General features: G+C 36.3%; 1 protein-coding gene across 2 annotated transcripts; it reads left to right on the forward strand.

Annotated features, from left to right (window-relative positions):
- The first annotated feature begins 7,712 nt into the window (after positions 1 to 7,712).
- On the forward strand, positions 7,713 to 16,965 carry Six4 (homeobox protein six4). 2 transcript variants are annotated; one of them, XM_083050069.1, is made up of 4 exons: positions 7,713 to 9,584; positions 9,743 to 10,204; positions 14,496 to 14,818; positions 15,123 to 16,965. In XM_083050069.1, the coding sequence occupies exons 1-4, from the start codon at positions 9,247 to 9,249 to the stop codon at positions 15,293 to 15,295; spliced, it is 1,296 nt and encodes a 431-aa protein (XP_082906195.1). In that variant the 5' UTR covers positions 7,713 to 9,246; the 3' UTR covers positions 15,296 to 16,965. The 2 variants fall into 2 exon arrangements, with proteins under 2 accessions (XP_082906195.1, XP_082906196.1); XM_083050070.1 differs by having other exon boundaries at positions 15,129 to 16,965.
- The last annotated feature ends 1,768 nt before the right edge of the window (positions 16,966 to 18,733 follow it).

The raw sequence follows: 18,733 nt of genomic DNA on the forward strand, positions 1-18,733 counted from the left end.
TGGCGTCACATCCATATTTCCCTATCTATCTACCCTCTTCCACTCTCTTAAGGGTTGCGCTTCTGCGAGCACATGTCGCGCTTCTTTCCTCGTATCCCGATGATAATTAGCCGCGGTTATAAATCTCGTGACACACCGTGGTGCAGTCCACGTCATTATACACATCGAGTTCTCCTCGTCGCTTATCCAGTTTTTACGAAACTGGAATGTACCATTATTTATTACAGCGAGAATGAGTTTACGCACATTTTTTAACATCTTTTCGCACCTCTGATGAAACCGTGTAAAAAAAAAACCGTGGAATGTTCTTGATTGGCTCGTCGACATCGCGATATCGTTACAACACACCGCTAGATATATTTTTAATTCTTTTTCAACGTTGAAGAAAATTGTTTCAAAATAACTGCTTGAAAACTGAATAAAAAATGTAAAAGTATTTTTTTATTTTCACTTTATTTTATAAAATTACTTTTTTTTATGATTTTGACACATAAGTTTTTCTCATTTATTTTACTATGCAATCGAAACGTCGGTGAACAACGTTCTAGCGTATATCGTAATGATTTGTACCGATGTTGCAGTGTCAGTTAGCAAATAATGTAAATAATTTGAAAGAAATATATTCGTGAATGTATATGTGTAAAGTGAATTTTCCGGTTGACCGATCTTCGGCATGAGAGCTGTGTCGTGTGCATACCCGGTGTATGCAGTCGCATAGTAACGTGCAACATGATCCTTCATGCGCGTCGTTCATCGGTTCGTCGTTACGTAGTTTTGATGTTCCCATTTGTAATTTCCATTTCATATATCACGATTAAATAATATTCTTTAAATACCAATAATATCATTAAACAGAAATTTTTTCGCGCTACGATCGTAATATTGAATTCGGTTGGATGCAGTAGTGCGCATTGGTGCATATTAAAAGTGCATATTATCGTACAAAAAATTACAATAGGATAAATAAAAAAGCAGCAAGATAATTATAATAGTACGAGTTATTATTATCATTATTCGTATTGAACAATAATAATATATTAGCTCTTGATAGTAATTATTTTACTTTTTTAATTATTTATGCCATTGTAAATTTGTATGCACTAACCTTTAATGTGCACAAGTATACATTAGTGGATCCAAATTCGCTAAAAGTCAAATTAAAGTACAATATATACAATTATAAGCGATAACTATATTTTTTAAGACTTTCTTTTCTTTCACGTATATATTCTTTCGCCGCATGTATGCATGTTATATGAATTTTTTTGTCTCTCTTAATGTCACGCATTATTAGATGATGTACATACGTACTTGCGCGCAAGACACTTCTCTTTTATCTTCTGTCTCTTTAATTTGAAAACACGTGGACTAAGCGAGAAACTACCTAAGAGGATATGAGGATATGCATACAAACGATTACAGGAGGGATGATGACAGTACGCCGTTCGTACGCGCTACCCTCAAATCACGGAGCGCATCTAACTAACCGTGTAATCGACAATTTCGTCCTATTACGATGCCCTTCGTGCTATACAAGCCCTAATAAGGTAGACAGACCTTGCGCCTTAGGCACGTGGAACAATAATAATAATTATTATTATTAACGCGACTTACTAATTTAGTCAATTACAGATTGTATTTACTCAATAATTGGCAACTCGGAAAATGCAATATCGAGGCAAGTAATTCTGAAACGATAAAATATCACATTTTTGTGTTGATATAGAAAATCATCTATTATTGTATCAAATATTAATATATTTTATATGTGTGTCGTTAGACTTATTTCGTAAATTTCGTCTGATAGCTGTAAATAATTTTCAGTATACATCACGTACGAGGGATAGAAGCTAGAAGACCTATCGTATCCCCTCGATCTACGAGCGAGAGCCCGTTGACACGACGAACCGCGAGATAAAGTGGCCAGTGACACATAAAGAGCATATTTTCGGGTATTAGGGCTGGGGACCCTCGTGGGCCCCTGAATGGGGCTACCTGTGTTCACGCCTGTTCGCGCGCCGTTCGTTCTCGGACGGGACCAAAAGATCTCTCGTGCTGATCTCTCGCATCGAGCCGTGGTGCTAATGGGAAAATAACCGGCAGATTATGTCGCCTAATCCTCACCTCGTCGATGCGATCGCATTGGAAGGAGGAGGGATCGAGCGAGTACGTTCAGTTTTCAAATTGTCGTGGTAGAAACACCTATTCGCGCGAACCTATCGAGATCGACTCTTCATCTACTTGCAATAATCGCTGAAAAAATTCAATTTTCTCCGTCATAAAAAATAGGAGAGAGGACAATTGCGCGATCGCACGGACCTACGTCGTTTATCTCGCGCGTGTATTTCCGTCCTGACAATCCGAGACGTCGCGTCGCCTCGCCTCAGGTGCGCATCGAGAATGCCGGCCGCTAAAAATAAACCCGGTCGCCTATGCGATACACCGCCGATTGTCAGCGAGTCCCCCGGGGGCGGAGGGCAGCGTGTACGTGTGTAACGTGTGCACCAAGATAGTCGCTATCTCACGACCGGCGGTGATGGCGGCGACGGTCGGCGGAGACGGTGTCCGATGTCGTTCGGCCACCAACACGATGCGCGATGCCGCGAACGGGCTCCTTTCGTCACCTCTCGACCCGGCTCATTGTTCGCCGATATTAATTTTAACGGCACGTAGATGCGTCGGACGATGACACCGCGGAAACACGAGATGCACCTGCGATACAACAACGTCGTTACCCCGGACTGCTCGGGGTATCTCCGCGGTGGCCATCATCGCCTCGCAATTGGTCTCTCACACATCTGACATTAATTTATATAATTAGATATGTATCGAATAATCATTTTAATTTATAATTCTGTGATTTTATAAAGTTTGCATTTTTTTTTTCATTTTTAAAGCATTTGTAAACGGCGTCCTCTTGCAGGGTTGAAGGAGAAACGAGTTAAAACGCGATAAAATTCTGTACTTCAAAAGAAGACAGATATCTCGACTGTTGTCGAATAACGATGAAAAATACAGAAAATTCGATGAGCCACTCGAGTTTGTGCGAGTGTCTCGAAATATACTATTTCACGTCGTTATACCCTCGGAAAGTTTATGCATTCTGTTCTCCGGAACCCAATGCATTTGCGTGCGATTTCACGGCACTTGCGAATCCGTCATTACAAACGGCTCACCGGCTCTTTATCGCTACGTCGCTTTACGTGAAACCGTAGATACATTCGCGACTATGAGAGGACGATCCGGCGTGACCCGGAACAAACGGCGGAAGCGAGGTGGAAGGGAAACAAGGGCGCGTTGGAATCTATCAGAGAGAGAGAGAGAGAGAGAGAGAGAGAGAGAACCGGCAGCGTCGGTTTAATTTATCTGGATTTACGGCGCTGAAGATGCCTCGCCGTCTGTGCCCGGCTGGAAGAGGATTGCGAGAGTGGTAGGCGAGAGAGGGAGGGGGAGGGGGAGGATTTTGCACAGAGCCATTTTGGAATGCAATTAAACGCAGTACAGTGAAACACGATGCCGCCGCCGCCGCCGCCGCTGCTGCTGCTGCTGTTGCTGCTGTTGTTTCTCTCCTCCGCGCAACCCCTGCTATGCTCTGTCTTTCCGTTCCCCTCTTTCTCTTTCCCAACACCGCTCTTCCTCCCGCGTAGCACCTGCCGGTGCTCTTTGCCTCGTACACGAATACCTTGATGTGCCCAGGTACAACAAACAGGGTGCTTTTCGAACGGTCGAGTTCTGACAAGGCGCAAAGTGGATTCGCGCCTCGTCTCCGACGAAATGCGTTTCTCGTCGCTTCAAAGCGCTTCTCTTCTCTCGCTATGTCGAACAAATTTAATTCTAGAATTGCTTCGTTCGTCGGCATTGTCGTATCTATCTGCCGCTCGATGCGACTCTGGATGCACGAAATTACGATGAGAGAATTAATATCCGTTTCGCGCAAACGCGGCAAATAAAATGCATATACTTTTAATATATGGGGGTGTATACTCCGACATAGATAAATTTAAAGCAAAGTATCCCAAAACTTCTAAATTTCCTTTTAAAGACGAGAAGATTCTTTGGCTAATTTGGAGATGCGATTTTTCCTCAGTGTTGAGGCATCAATATTTTTCGAGTTATAAGCAAATGAAAAAGAAACACCTTGCGCAAACAAAGCTGAAGAATATATATATAGTTGAAAACAACTATATTCTTCAATTAATTTCAGATGGAGTTTATTTTCATAAAATTTTAATTTAAGGCTTATTGTTAGTTAGGAAGATATGTAATGACAAAAATCGGAAGCTTACAAAGAAATGATCCCTTGACATTTTCATTCAAATTGTAAATAGAAATGATGATCTCAGATAATAAATCATTTTAAATCTACATCAGCATATTATTTCTAATTGCACAACTTTAATTGTACAATTCATTCTTTATAAGTAAGATTATTTTTTTAAATCATTTTTCCGCTACTAATAAACGCTGCTATATTTCAGCTACAATTATCTCTTCGAGAAACATTTGCCGAAGACGTAGACGAAGTATACTCATGCGAATATCGAAAACGTCAAGTGCACCCTTGGATCTAACGGGAATGGAGGAGGATCGGCAAAGTCGGTCGGTTCGTTTTGATAAGGAAGAGCATCATCCCCGTCCCAAGGGTTGAGGACGAGAGGATACAGGGAAGAAGAGGGCGAGAGAGACAGAGAGGAGGAGAGAAAATGGCGGCTTGGAGAGAAATCCGACACCAAATCGAAGGAGACGCCATCGCAAAGCACGGCGCCGCCCCTTTATCATTGGATCTTGGCTTTGGGAACGGTGTCATCCCCGTGCCGCACATAGATGAATCGGAATAATTATCATAATTCTTTCATTTTTTATATACATCTCATAATCTCTCCTTTTTTTATCCTGTGATCAGTGACATCAATTGAAAGACTGTACAAACTGGACCGTAACAGGTGGAAGTCATCTCAGAAATATATGACGAATCGAGTTAAATCTTTCGCAAAAAGTAAATTTTATTTTTTTAAAAAAGAATTGTGATTTTAATGAGCAAAATATTGAATATCGAGAATATTTGGAAGTTGTGAAAAACATATTGACTATCGAAACTTAAAATAATCGACTTCAAATCTATTCAACCCTTTCAAAATATACAACCCTCAAATAAGTGTTATATATCAAGATTATATAAAAAAATTTTAATAAAATAAAAATTGCAGAAACTTTAGTCATAAAAAAAATCTTTTCCACATAATAAATCTTCAATTTAAAATAAAAATAAAATTTAAAATAAAAATCATTATAATTAATTTATATATGAAGAGAGTAATCAAGATTATATAGAGACAATCAATTCACATGAAATCATATTTTAAACTTCTATAAATTAAATTATCTTATGTAGTGCATTATTGAAATTTGTCTGCTAACTTTTTTTTTAACACGTTCACAAGTTTTTCACTCTAATTCTGACAAAAGCAACATTATCGTGTGTCACGTAACGTCTGCATCGTAGGACATACGAATGGCAATTAGTCGAAAAAGGCGGATCAGATTCAAAGGATTGGCGAGGCGTGGCGTGGAAAGACATCTTCACTCATCCACCGATGCATCGGCTTTCATTGATCTACATAACGCCGGTGGTCCGCCAGACACTTTGCTATTTTCAACCGCCAGATTTCCGTCACATGACGAATGCTCTAAATCTGTCGTGATTATTCTTTATCGTTAATAAAATCAACCCTTAAATATCCTCATTTAATAATAATCACAGTATTAAAGTATTTTGCGATTTAGCTTAGAATTTACTTTTTTCTCATACGTGTATTTTTACCACGTAGACAAAAATATTTTATTTAATATGAAGAATCTTCTCTAATCTATATCTCTATACTAATTGTAAGTTTTATAAGAAATATTATATTTATATTTTATATTAAAATTTTGTTCTCTACAAAAAAGAGAAAAATATGTTTAATTACTCAATTCGATTAATTGTAATATAGTGCAGGATTTTACTGAAATTATAAAAGAGAGGTAAACGATCGAGATGCACGCGTACAAGAACACGTAACGATAAACGATATATACGATGGTCGTGAATGAACGAAACCGATCCTTGGGCGTGTACGAGTTCGTATTCGGACCGATCTACAGCTAAAGTTACGTTTGTCGTTGGATCATATTTGCAGAAATGTGTATCATAATACGACTCCGGAGATGAGCCAACGACCTTCGCGAGAGGGTGGAAATCTTATCATGAAAAGTAAACGCTCTAAAAAAATGATAGCCGCCTTCCTCGATACGTTATCTCGCATTGAAAGTCTTCCTCTAAATCAGTCATTCTCTAATCTTTATAGTAAAATAAAAAAATAACATAATTTATTATAATAAAATTGCGTGATTCTAATAAATAAAAATAAATTGACGATAATTTTATTTTTAATAAATATATATACCTTTTATGCGTATTATGTAATCTAATTTTATTGTCAATATTGCGGGGCATTTTTTATGTGTTATTATTCAACTCTATTCAACTATTATATTTATATAGCTCAAGTGTGTGCGTGCATAATAATTCGTTCGAAATATGATGTCTATATAATAATTCGTAAACAAAAATTTATGACAGACTTCCTTTCGTCAAATCTATCAGCAAAGGGTGGATGATTATTGCCGGTTGTTGTGAAATTAGTTAAACGCAAGATACGATAGCGTCGTATGGAATCACAACATGGTGTACGGTAACGTTGACACGTTCCATTTCCGGTGTTTATTGGTCTCGCGTATTCCGTGATTCCTCGGCCGGCTCCGCGATAGTGGAAAAACAGTATCTACCGCGCGAAACAAAAATCGCACAAAAATTGCTGAATATCGTAAAACGGAAAGAGTTATGCGATAAGCACACAAATAAAACAAAATCTTCGTTAAGCAAATTTCTGTCGCCATCTACGCGCTTTGAATTACTTTATACTTGAAGCAAATTTTATAAAAGAAGTGAAATAATGAGAAAATAATCAAATCTCATCGATCAATTAACTTCGTATTATATTCTAGAAGATATATAATTATGTCTATGGAAATATACGAATTATATTGAAGATTAAAACGGCATAAAGATATATTCCAAAGGAGAAAGCAAATGAAACATAAATGCAATCAAGAATCCAATATCAGAAGATCATGAAAGAAAAACCTGTTGCATAATACCATAATTTGTCGCAGTAGTTACATACTAAAAGTAAAAGAAAGAAATTACGCGAGTCAGACTCGAGGAAGAAATCGCCGAAATTCGATATATCCAGGTAATCGGTCCGTCGCGGAGATCACCAGGTGAGAATCCAGCACCACGTACGGAGGAATCAGAGGAAGCGTCGCGTCGGGACCAGCAGAGCAGTGGCGGCACCGGTGATCTCGGATGGGGATGATGTTATCGTTTGGGGGTAGAAATGTCGCACCGCCCTCGAATCGGACCAATGGCATGGTGTTGCACACCTCACGTCGACCAATCATCTCGTACATAGTCTCGCGGTTCAGCCAAAATAAAAAAGTGGAGGACGAGCAGGAGAACGAGGGGAAAGAAGAAGAGAGAAGAGGGAGAAAGAGAGAGACGAGGAAAGAGAGATAGAGAGAGACAGAAAGAAAGGACGGCACCGTCAGCATTGCTACCGGGTACCACCACAACCGTCGACAGAAGCGGCTACATGACCACAATCCAACGACGGAAGCGGCGGTGGCTTGCACCACGAGCGAGTAGCGTCGAGTTCGCCTTACTAACTTGGTGACTTGGTCATTCAGTGAGCGGTCCGTCGCAACCAAAAAGCGATTTCATTCGACGAGTTCGGTCAATTACGCAATCGGTTATTTGTTCGCGCGATCCGACCCTTTTACGCATGGTTACCACCTTTGCGAGGGTCGTCGGCAACGCAAAAGGTGGTGATTTTGCGACGAAATCTGATTTAGTGCTACTTGTCTCACGAGGTGTCTAAGAAAAACATCCCTCTATTTTGCACGAGTTGACCGCGGGTGGTTCGCAAATAACACCGATCAGGAAGGATTAAGAGTTCAGGTTAAAAGTTCGCATGTCAGCGACTAAACAGTGAATGGACGGTGGACTAACAATGGATATCTTTGAAGAAGGATCGAGCTCTTTCGTGCGCGTGAAGAATTATTGCAGATGCGCCAAGTATCGCATTATGATTACATAATTATGAACCGTCGTCGAAATATCGAGAAGTTCAGATTTGATTTCAGACACCTCCGGAACTCAAGTTCGAAGTTATTTGCTTACAATGCAGAAATCAAATACAGTTTTGAAGGACAAATAAATAATCATATATGCGTAATACATAATATATATAGGAATTCTATGCATTTTTTTTTATCAACGATGTGAAGCGCAAAATGACTATCGTTTGTAGAATCGCGTTTATTAAAGTTTTAAATGCAAAAGTAAAAATTTATACTGACAATTATGTAGATAATTGTGACATCGTAAATAATTGAAAAATAATTCAACATTCGAGCTACTCTTTTGTAATAAAGTACATGGACCGTCAGATATTTTATAAGAGAACGATGATTCATAGATGTACGATTATCGTAGAGAAATTGTGAAATTTTTTTCAGAATTAAAGCTTGCAAATATACAGTTTCTCAAATACGTGCATTTAACGATTTTTTTTAATTTTATTTTTTTAATGTCAAGGCTTTGGAGCAAATCTTGATGAATGAGAATGTAATCGGCATAGTTATGAATGAAACGTGCGTGATTAAACAATTGTCGCGTCAAACGTGCGAATAACGGATGCTTACTTTCGTCATCAGTTATTCATCCGGTTGATCTATAAGACACCACGATATAGTATCCCGAACTGCTGAATGGCAGAAGCGGAAAACTACGTCTCGCAAATGCACGACGAAAAAAGAAGTCTAAAAGTGACAATATAATATATGGACAATGAACGAACGTTCGTAAAGATATAGAACTACCAGTGAAACTTTATTGAAATGGAGGTTGTGCAACACAGACTGTTGGTCCCTTTTTCATTTGCAATTTTGTCGGATTTTTAATCTGTGATTCGAGACAAGTGTTCGTCGACCAAGCTTCAAAAACCGAAAGAGAATCGCGAAGGAAAAGCTCACGTTTATTGCGTTTCATTATATTTCCCGCGCACGGGACCGGCGAATGAGCTCGGAATCCTGTCTTCTGTCCGACACCTCGGTTTATGAGAGCCACGCAGACGCCAGCCAAGGATGTCGGACAGTTCGGATCAGCTGTCATCGCCGAATAGCAACTGCAACAGTCAGATGGGCGTCGTGCATCGCAACGCAGCCGCGCAATACAGCAATGCGACGTCGATGTCCGGTCTCGGGTTGAGCCACCATCCCCAGAATCCGACGCCGACGTCGAACGGCAGTCCCCAGTATTCGCAGGAACTCTCCACCTGCAGCTCCGCTAGCAACCAGAACACCAACATCGTCAGCATCAGCGGCCTCTCCTTCAACGGTACCACTAGCAATTTCACGTCCGAGCAGATATCCTGCATGTGCAAAGCGCTGTCACAGAGTCAGGACATCGAGAAGTTGTCGAGGTAATTCATAAAAAACCGGACACTTTAATACTCTTTATGTAAGTGTTTTCATTATTTGTTTAAGAAATTTTGTTCAAAATTTTATTTTTTTTTTTTTTGCTCCAAATTATTCTCTTGCGAGGTATAGTAAAAAGAAATTACTTTATTCTTTATGACAGATTTCTTTGGTCCTTGCCACCTGGAGAATTGCTGCGCGGAGGCGAAAGTGTCCTGATGGCGCGTGCCGCCGTTGCCTTTCATCGCGGAGCCTATCACGAACTCTACTCGATTCTGGAAAGCCATCCCTTCTCGCCACGTCGTCACCCTGAACTCCAGCAAATGTGGTTCAAGTCGCATTACCGCGAGGCCGAGAAAATTCGCGGTCGACCGTTGGGCGCCGTCGACAAATATCGATTGCGCAAAAAGTACCCGCTACCGAAGACGATCTGGGACGGCGAAGAGACCGTTTACTGCTTCAAAGAACGATCGAGAAACGCCCTGAAGGAATGCTACATGAGAAATCGATATCCTACACCGGACGAGAAGAAGAATCTCGCGAAGAAGACTGGCCTGACACTGACTCAGGTGTCCAATTGGTTCAAGAATCGCCGGCAGCGAGATCGCACGCCGCAAACGAGAACGTAAGTATTTTGTATACGAATAAATTTTACGCACACTCACACACACTATGAGGACGCCAGAAGAATTAAAACTTGTTAATTTTTAATTAAATTACAAATATGTTTTATATGGAAATGGTCATACGCGTAATTCTATTTAACTTGAAACGATTTTTTCTGCGTATAGAAAAAGAAAAGAAAAAGGAGCGAGACACTTAGCGCGGGTGCTTACAATCTGAGCGTACAAGCAAAGACTTGCACTTTATTTTAATTAATTTTGTTGTTATCAATTTTTTAATTTCTATCATCACATACTCATTTTTTCAAAGAAAGTGTAATTGCTCACTAATGAGAAGAGACATTTAAAAATAAAATTTCCCACGCTAAACATACGGCAGCTATAAGTTTTAAGTGACCCACGGGGGGTCTTTGTTCTTTTTGCAGGAGTCTGAAATGTATAGGTACCCGTACCGTACTAAATCATTTTAATTATTTTCCGGTGTCAAAAAATATGTCACATCTTTAACTTAAATACATCATTGTTTTAAAAACTAAAGACAACAATCAACAAAAAACAAAGATTTTTCTAACGCGAAGACATAATTCAAGCTTTGTGTGTAGTATTAACTCGTTAATAACTCACAAAAAAAATATAAAAAAATCAGAGAAATTAATTTGATTCTATAATTTATTGCAATAAGAACATAATTATTATTGGAGAAACTGGATATTATATCGTTTTCATTAATGAGTTAATGGTTTAATAAATTATGATAAAAATCAAATTATGATTATATTAAGTTCTACGTTCAAGGAAAGACCAAGCAAAGCACGCATAAAATCTTTTTCTTTGTAATCAAAAATTAGATTATTCAAATCTATAAACAACAGATTTTTATGTCCTGCGCCCAGAGAAATATTTACCGGACTCAAAACGATAATCGAGCGATGATATAATCGTGAAACATTCTTCAGGGACCCGGTGTTGTTTGGTTCTCCGGTGTGATTATCTAATCCGCGGGCTTATCTAATTAATGTCTGTGTCGTGTTGACGTCCTTTGTGGCGATTACGAGCGAGGAAGGGGAGGGAAAGGGAATAAGGTCTGGCAGCCCTATACGTAACATTGGGGCTTGTTATGTTACGTGCGAGGTTCATTGGTAAACGATACACCCGAGAGAAAAGCGGCGGGAGAGACGTAAAAAAGAAATGCAGACGGAGTCACGCTTAGATAATGCCGGACGCGTGTTCAGCCGTTTATTGACATAACAGGGGTAGAGCAAATTACGATAAGATCGGGCAACGTAGACTTAATCTCTTGGGATCGAGACGCACGAGATCGAGAGCGAAATTCTTGGGAGCGACGTACGAAAATCCGTCGCTCAACAATAAGTCCGTTTACTTCGTATTATAATAATACAAAATTAGTATTACATAAATAATAATAATATTAGATAAATTAGATTAAACTCTATATTCACATATACATATAATATATAATTAGAGAAATTAAGAAATGAAAAAATTTTGATGCATACTTTTAAACTATCTCTTAAAAATCAGTGAAAATATCATCGATAACATCAGACAGTGATAACAGTCACGCTTTGGTCTTCCGTCTCATGTTTCACTGATTGTGACAGTATAATTTTATTTTTAAAAATCCCTCCCCCCCCCACTATTACTAACTTATTCTTCTCAGTGAGATTTTTCAGTCTTATGCTTGAAACTGCTGAGATCACTGCTTATCAGTGGTAATACACTGATTTCAATTAAGAGAACAGAAAAAAATATTTGCCTTTAAATATATTTAATATTATCAATATATATTTTATCATTTTCGAATCTTGCTTGTATTCTTCATGACTATTTTGAAGAAGAATTTTTCAACGAGGCTTTTCTTCGGGGGAAAATTTATGACAAAATACTCCAACTTGTCGTCTCGTATCGGAAATATTGACTCGTACTACTTAAAAAATCTAATAAGAGGACTTAAACATGTTAAAGCATATACATTTTTCTGTCGATGAGAGGGACGAAATTTGCATGACTTCTCGTGGGTCCGTTAGAGCGGTAGTAAGGCCCTGTAGCAAGGAGAGAAAGAGAGAAAGGAAGAAAGAGAAAGAAAGAGAGAAGTGTGGGCCGTGACCGTCGCGGCGTAGCCATAACAACGCCGCGTCCGTTCTCCATTCTTTTCTTCTCGCGCACGCACGAACTACGTATAACGCGCCAGAAATTCACGCAGCACACGCATATATCGTGTCCCTTTGCGCGCGTCAGGGATATATATCTGCGTGTATATATATACATATATATATATATATATATATATATATATATATATATATATATATATATGTATATATATACACGCAGATATATATCCCTGACGCGCGCAAAAGGACACGATATATGCGTGTGCTGCGTGAAATCCCCTAAGAATTAATTAACGAAGGTCAAAGCTATTTACTATTCTTCTAAGTCTCTTTATCTATTAATAAAAAAATCATGTTTAATAAAAAAAAATTGAAAAACTACCGAACTTGAGGCTCTTAGCTTTAAGGGACCAAATAATATAATTCCTCGCTAGAGATTGATCTTTGAATTTTCAAGCGAGATTATCCACCGCGTCCACGCAAACTTCTCGCAGCCGTTCACCATCGTTTCCTCTGCTTTCGAGAAAACAATTCTTGGTGGCAGAGAACCAAGTCGAACTTCCTCCCTTTTCCCGTCCTTTAGCGTCCTCCCGTCTCTCGCCGAAGGCTCTAGGAAAAGGAAACGCGACGCCCCATTACCGTTTTATGATGCAGCTTCGGTTTACATCTCCTGTTTCACCATTGAGCTGTTCGCACTACCAATAGTTTACTACATAAAGGCCACGGCCGGCCCTCCGCTGCTACCTCGATTTATCTTTACGTGTGCCGTGTAAGAACGAGGACGCGCCTTCTTCCTCGTTAGGTCGAGAAGCACCAGGTCGCCAACGGGAATGATGCAAATATAGATTATAAATGCGATTCTATCTGATAATTTCTAAGTGTCGTTAAGTGATTCAAATCTTCATGACTAAATTTAAATACGGATTCTTTTGATTTATTAAATCATGCGCGAAATTGCTGATAGTCAAATTGATTTATCACATTCATATACTTCTTAAAAAAAATGAATTTTTCAAGATTATAACATAACACAGGCGACATTAATAGCCTTCTCGAAATATTATCGAAATGAGCCCTAAAATTTCTCTCTTCCCCCCTTGCTTCTGGAGACCTAGACTCCCATTCGCCAGGCCGGAGAAAGGGATTCGGGGTGAACAGGGCGTTACACGCAGGGCGTGTATTTCTTCAAATCCCAGACCTTGAAACGCGGCCATAAAAATGCGCGGCTCGACGTTCGCGTTAGGCGAAGAACGCGGGTGCGGAGGAGAGTAACAGAAGAGCAAAGGCAACTCATGGTCATGGGCGGAGCTGTTCTTGCACATGGACCACCGTGCCTGACGCACAGACGGGCGCACGCGCGAGTGCGTGAGCGCGTCAGTTTCGCGGTTCGTTTCCACGGCAGCAACGTGTATAGTGTATAGGTATAGAATAATGATGTCGCATGAAACAAGGGGATCGTCATCATCGTCCTCGTCCTCGTCCAGTGTCATCGTCTTCCCTCTGACCTTTTCGTGTTCTCCATTTGATCTATCCGCTCGTAAAATTTTTCAGGACGATTACGACATTAGACATTTTTTCGAAAATATGCGCTATTAGGAAACTTTTCAAAGAATTAGCAAGTTCTTTTCTATACCATTTTTTTACGAACTCTAAAACAATACACGTACGCAGTATAATGCTTGAAAATCGACCGATTTTTGTCAGCAAAATTTACGATCACTCAATTATTCCAAGTGTTCCCAGATCTTTTTCTCACGTACTTCAGTCCCTTTTGTCTCTATTGAATGATTAATTTGTTTTTACTAGACCTTTTGAAATTTCGTTAACGAGCATCCTGAAGATCTCGAGTTTTAATGGCTCGTAAAAATGAAAAGAATTTTAAAAAGAACTAGCTCTAGTTAAGACAAAAATATTTTTCTTTGTAATTTTGTATATTAAAATATATGCAACAACTTGAACGAAAAGGACTAGTGTAATGCTTATATGCAATTTAATCGGCGACTTAATTCAAAGATGAGATTAATTCAACAGTAGTATAGATAAAATTTGATGACATATAAGATATGCCTACTTAGACAAGATATAGAAATATATTTAACGACGACAAAAAATACTTTTTTGTGTACTTTCTAATATTGTAAACGTATTCTATTTGTAGGGACATGATACCACTAAATTGCCAAAGCACTGCCAACAGTACGATTAATAGCTCGGTGAGCAACAGCGGCAGTATGCAGTCATTGCAGAACATTGATTCCGACAGTCCGAATCTAGCGATGTCACCTCTATCGACTATGGGCATGTCTCCAGTCGCAATGAATCCATGCAGTCCGATGGGTATGAGTCCTATGGGACCTCATCATGGATATGCTACTCCAGTTACGCCGTCGTCCGTTCATACCGCGCATCCTCATAATGGAGGATTGAGCCCCATGAACAATGTCAAAGCTCTTTGTTACGGACGCAGCGTGTGTGACACAGGTATATTAAACATTCGAAGAATATCAATCCTTCTCTTCAGGATATATAATATTTTATGCGTTTAACTTAAACTTTTAACACGATATAAGCTTGACTAAAATTTTTAATTCCTAGTTTGTCAATTTTATACTTATCTATTTATTTAATTACTCGATTATTTTATAATTATTCGGGTAAAAAATTACTATGAATTAACTTGCAAAAATCGATGAACGATTCAATAGACACCCGATTTTCTATATCATTCGTACTCTTCTATATTTTTGAATTTTATTATTCTAATCTTCAATTTTTTAAACCCGAGGAAAAGACGTGGAGCAGAGTTCAGTCTACTACTCCAACCACATGCACTATCAGTATTACCAGCAGACCCATCATGATATGATGTCCAGCTCCCATCATCATCATCATCATCAGCAGCAAAGCGTGCCAACTGGTTACGAGATCATGCTACCACCGCCTCAACATTCTATGTGACCAACGGACTACGAGAGTGACCGAAATAATCATATCCAGAGCGACGACGTTCTTGCATGTATACAGGCCTTCGCCTGATCTTACTGCTTTTTCTTTCATCTCGATTCGAGTGACATCGCAATAAAAAATCGATAATCGAGTGGATGGAAATTTATAAAAAACGATTGTTCTGCAATCAGATGACGCATTCTCATAGTCTTTCTTCATCATATTCATTGTCTTCAAAATATTTACTTAAAAGAATCGAATAATTTCTATTTCACGCATTATGTGTGAATGTACGATGTGTTCTGATGATCCTTAAGTGAATGTAGGTCTTTTGGGTTATGCAATTTAGAGTTTGAAAATGATTGATTTTGACTCGATTTTAAAAGATGGACTAATACACGACGACTTTAATAGAAACCGGTTGTATTAATGCAATAAAAAAAAAGATAGATAATTTAGATATCAAATGCATACACAACACACACACGCATATACATTAGATAAAAAATCTAACATTTATAAATTAAAAATATGGTTATTATATCAATTTTTATAATTATATCAATTTTTTTTAAGTAGAGAATACTTTCGAGCTTAATAAATATGGAAACTATATATGGAAAATATTTGAATTATGAAATTGCAGCTTTCTGAAATGTAAATCGAATTAAATTAATTCGTTACAGTTTTGCACTTTTAATATCGAAAAAAATATCTTGAATGAAAATTTACTGTGTAACCTACAAATAATTATGATAGACGTTCATGCGTGCAACCGAATGTCCACGAAACCATGCAATGGACATGTTTAACCAATGAAGAGACGAGAATATACTTAAAAGACTTGGGAGGAGCTAAAAAACTGGTTTCATTTCGCGCACCCTTTCTCAATGTATTCCGTACGCGATACGCGCGTTCCAGCTGCTCTTAATTTCTCGCAGAATACACATACAAAAGTATTTACTTCTTCATATATTTATATTCTCAGACATTTTATAGTCTCATGAAAAATCTGTGGTTTAAAGCATGGAATTGATTTTCAAATGCTTGTAAATTCAAATACAATTTAAAATTTGAATGCAAAAATGGATTAAAACTAATTTGTGTATGTTAAATGTACGTCATTCTTGCATCGATAGATTTAAATCTCAACTTTTCTTCATTGAAAATTGTATATAATAGATATTATTATAAAATCAATTTTTAATTTCGAAGATTATAAACACTTCAAAAACAAATTTATTTTATAATTTATGTTTATAATTGATTGATTATGTTTTATAATTGATTTATTTTATATAATAAATATTGGTCATGTATGAAGGATCCCTATCCCCAAATGTATGTAAGAAAGACGTTCATTTCATGTGAAATATACGATATATTTTTGGCGTCATGTAAAATGTTGATGTATTACGTACTATTGTAAATTGCTACGAAAAAATCGCAAAATCCGTTTATAGTGGAGCTTCTGGTGAAGTTTACACACACAGAAAAAAATAAAAGAGAAAAAGCAATTAGCGTGTAGCGCGCGCAGCTGAGAAAAATTGTGCTACCTATACTTTTCATTATTAACTGTATATAGACGAGAAAGGTATACACAATATTAAACGGATTATGTATGTAATGTATATAATGTCAAAAAATAACGATGTATTATGAATCACTGGCTTTTAATAAATAGACCTGTGACTATTGATATCAACCCTGTTCTTCTTTTCCTATTTTGTTTTATATAAAGACTGCACATATAAAGTTATATATATTACATATCAAATATGTATATGTGCGTGTATATATCATTAAGCTTTTACGTAAAATATATATCTCTACAAACATTTTTGCGCATTTTTTAAAAATCTCATTTTCTGGACAAATCTAAAAAGTAAATTATTTCTTTTTTAATGTATTTCTTTTTAATTATTTATTAATCTTTTTCAAATCTATTTTATTTATATTTCAAAAAATAGTTAATAATTATTGGTAATGTTACGTTAAAAATCTATTCAATCAATATTTATGTGAAAGAAATACATGAATATGAAGAATATCGATATTAATAGTCGAATTAGTAGATATCTTTAATAAAAACGTACAACAGTTGGCAAACTCATCATCTAGAAATGAATCGAGATAATGCAAAAAACCTCTCATAAATAACATTAATGATATCTATATGAAATCAATATTAGTAATCGTATGTTCACAAAAAGAAAAAAAAAACAAAGAAAAAAAAATTGAAAAGAATATATTTTTATCCTATATAATTTTTACGTCAAGAAAAAAATTATCTATATTATAAAATATATTTTTGGATAAAATTACTTAATTTGTTAATAAAACTATACTTCTTTTCACATATTTTAGTTTTATTCGTTATCGCTTAGGATAATAATTTTATTCGATTGTGAGAGCATTTTAAAAATATCTAATAAAGATATTATTTTTTTATATTTAAATCGACGAAAACGCTACAATATCACCAATACTGCGTGTGTGTGTTTGCATGTAAATATAGATATATATTGTATCATTTTGTATATTATTTGAGTCTGATATCTATTAGCTGTATAAAAATACAAAATGACTTCATATATAATTTTAAATAATATGTTATAATACTAATAACTGTCAAAAATATTAATCAACTTTAAAATAGCATAACATTTTATTTATAATAAATTATTATTATTATTTACAACTTATTCCTATTTTAATTTTATTAACATATATTATTACATTTAAAATGTAATTACCAAATTAACGCTTTATTAATATTTCTCGACAGAAATCAACTGATTAAAGTATTAATTTGCTAATTATATTTTAAGATAATAATATGTTACAAAAATTATAATAATAAAACGTTTTAAATAATATGTTACAATACTCTAAACTCAATTAATATTTTTGACAGTTATCAGCTGATATCTGTCAAAAAATATTAATGGAGCAGAAGATATTATGACATATTATATACAACATATTACTTTAAAAAATTTTTTAACATATTATTTTAGAATTTAATTAGCAAATTAATGTTCTAATAGTATTTTTTGCGACTGAAATCAGCTGATAAAAACGTTAATTTACATATTAAATTTTTAAATTGTAATTAGTTATAAAAATTAAAATAATAATATGTTTTGAACAATATGTTATACATTACATTAAATTCAATTTATATTTTTGACAGTTATCAGCTGATATCTGTCAAAAAATATTAATGGAGCAGAAGATATTATGACATATTATATACAACATATTACTTTAAAAAATTTTTTAACATATTATTTTAGAATTTAATTAGCAAATTAATGTTCTAATAGTATTTTTTGCGACTGAAATCAGCTGATAAAAACGTTAATTTACATATTAAATTTTTAAATTGTAATTAGTTATAAAAATTAAAATAATAATATGTTTTGAACAATATGTTATACATTACAT

This window comes from Prenolepis imparis, unplaced genomic scaffold, assembly GCF_030444845.1.
Source record: "Prenolepis imparis isolate NDT839.2.m4 unplaced genomic scaffold, iyPreImpa1.0 SCAF_11, whole genome shotgun sequence".
Lineage (NCBI taxonomy): Eukaryota > Metazoa > Arthropoda > Insecta > Hymenoptera > Formicidae > Prenolepis > Prenolepis imparis.

Coding starts and splice junctions, on each gene's coding strand:
- Six4 (XM_083050069.1), top strand. CDS start 9,247: ATGTCGGACAGTTCGGATCAGCTGTCATCGCCGAATAGCAACTGCAAC. Junction 9,585..9,742: donor GACATCGAGAAGTTGTCGAG/GTAATTCATAAA, acceptor TCTTTATGACAG/ATTTCTTTGGTCCTTGCCAC. Junction 14,819..15,122: donor ACGCAGCGTGTGTGACACAG/GTATATTAAACA, acceptor TTTAAACCCGAG/GAAAAGACGTGGAGCAGAGT.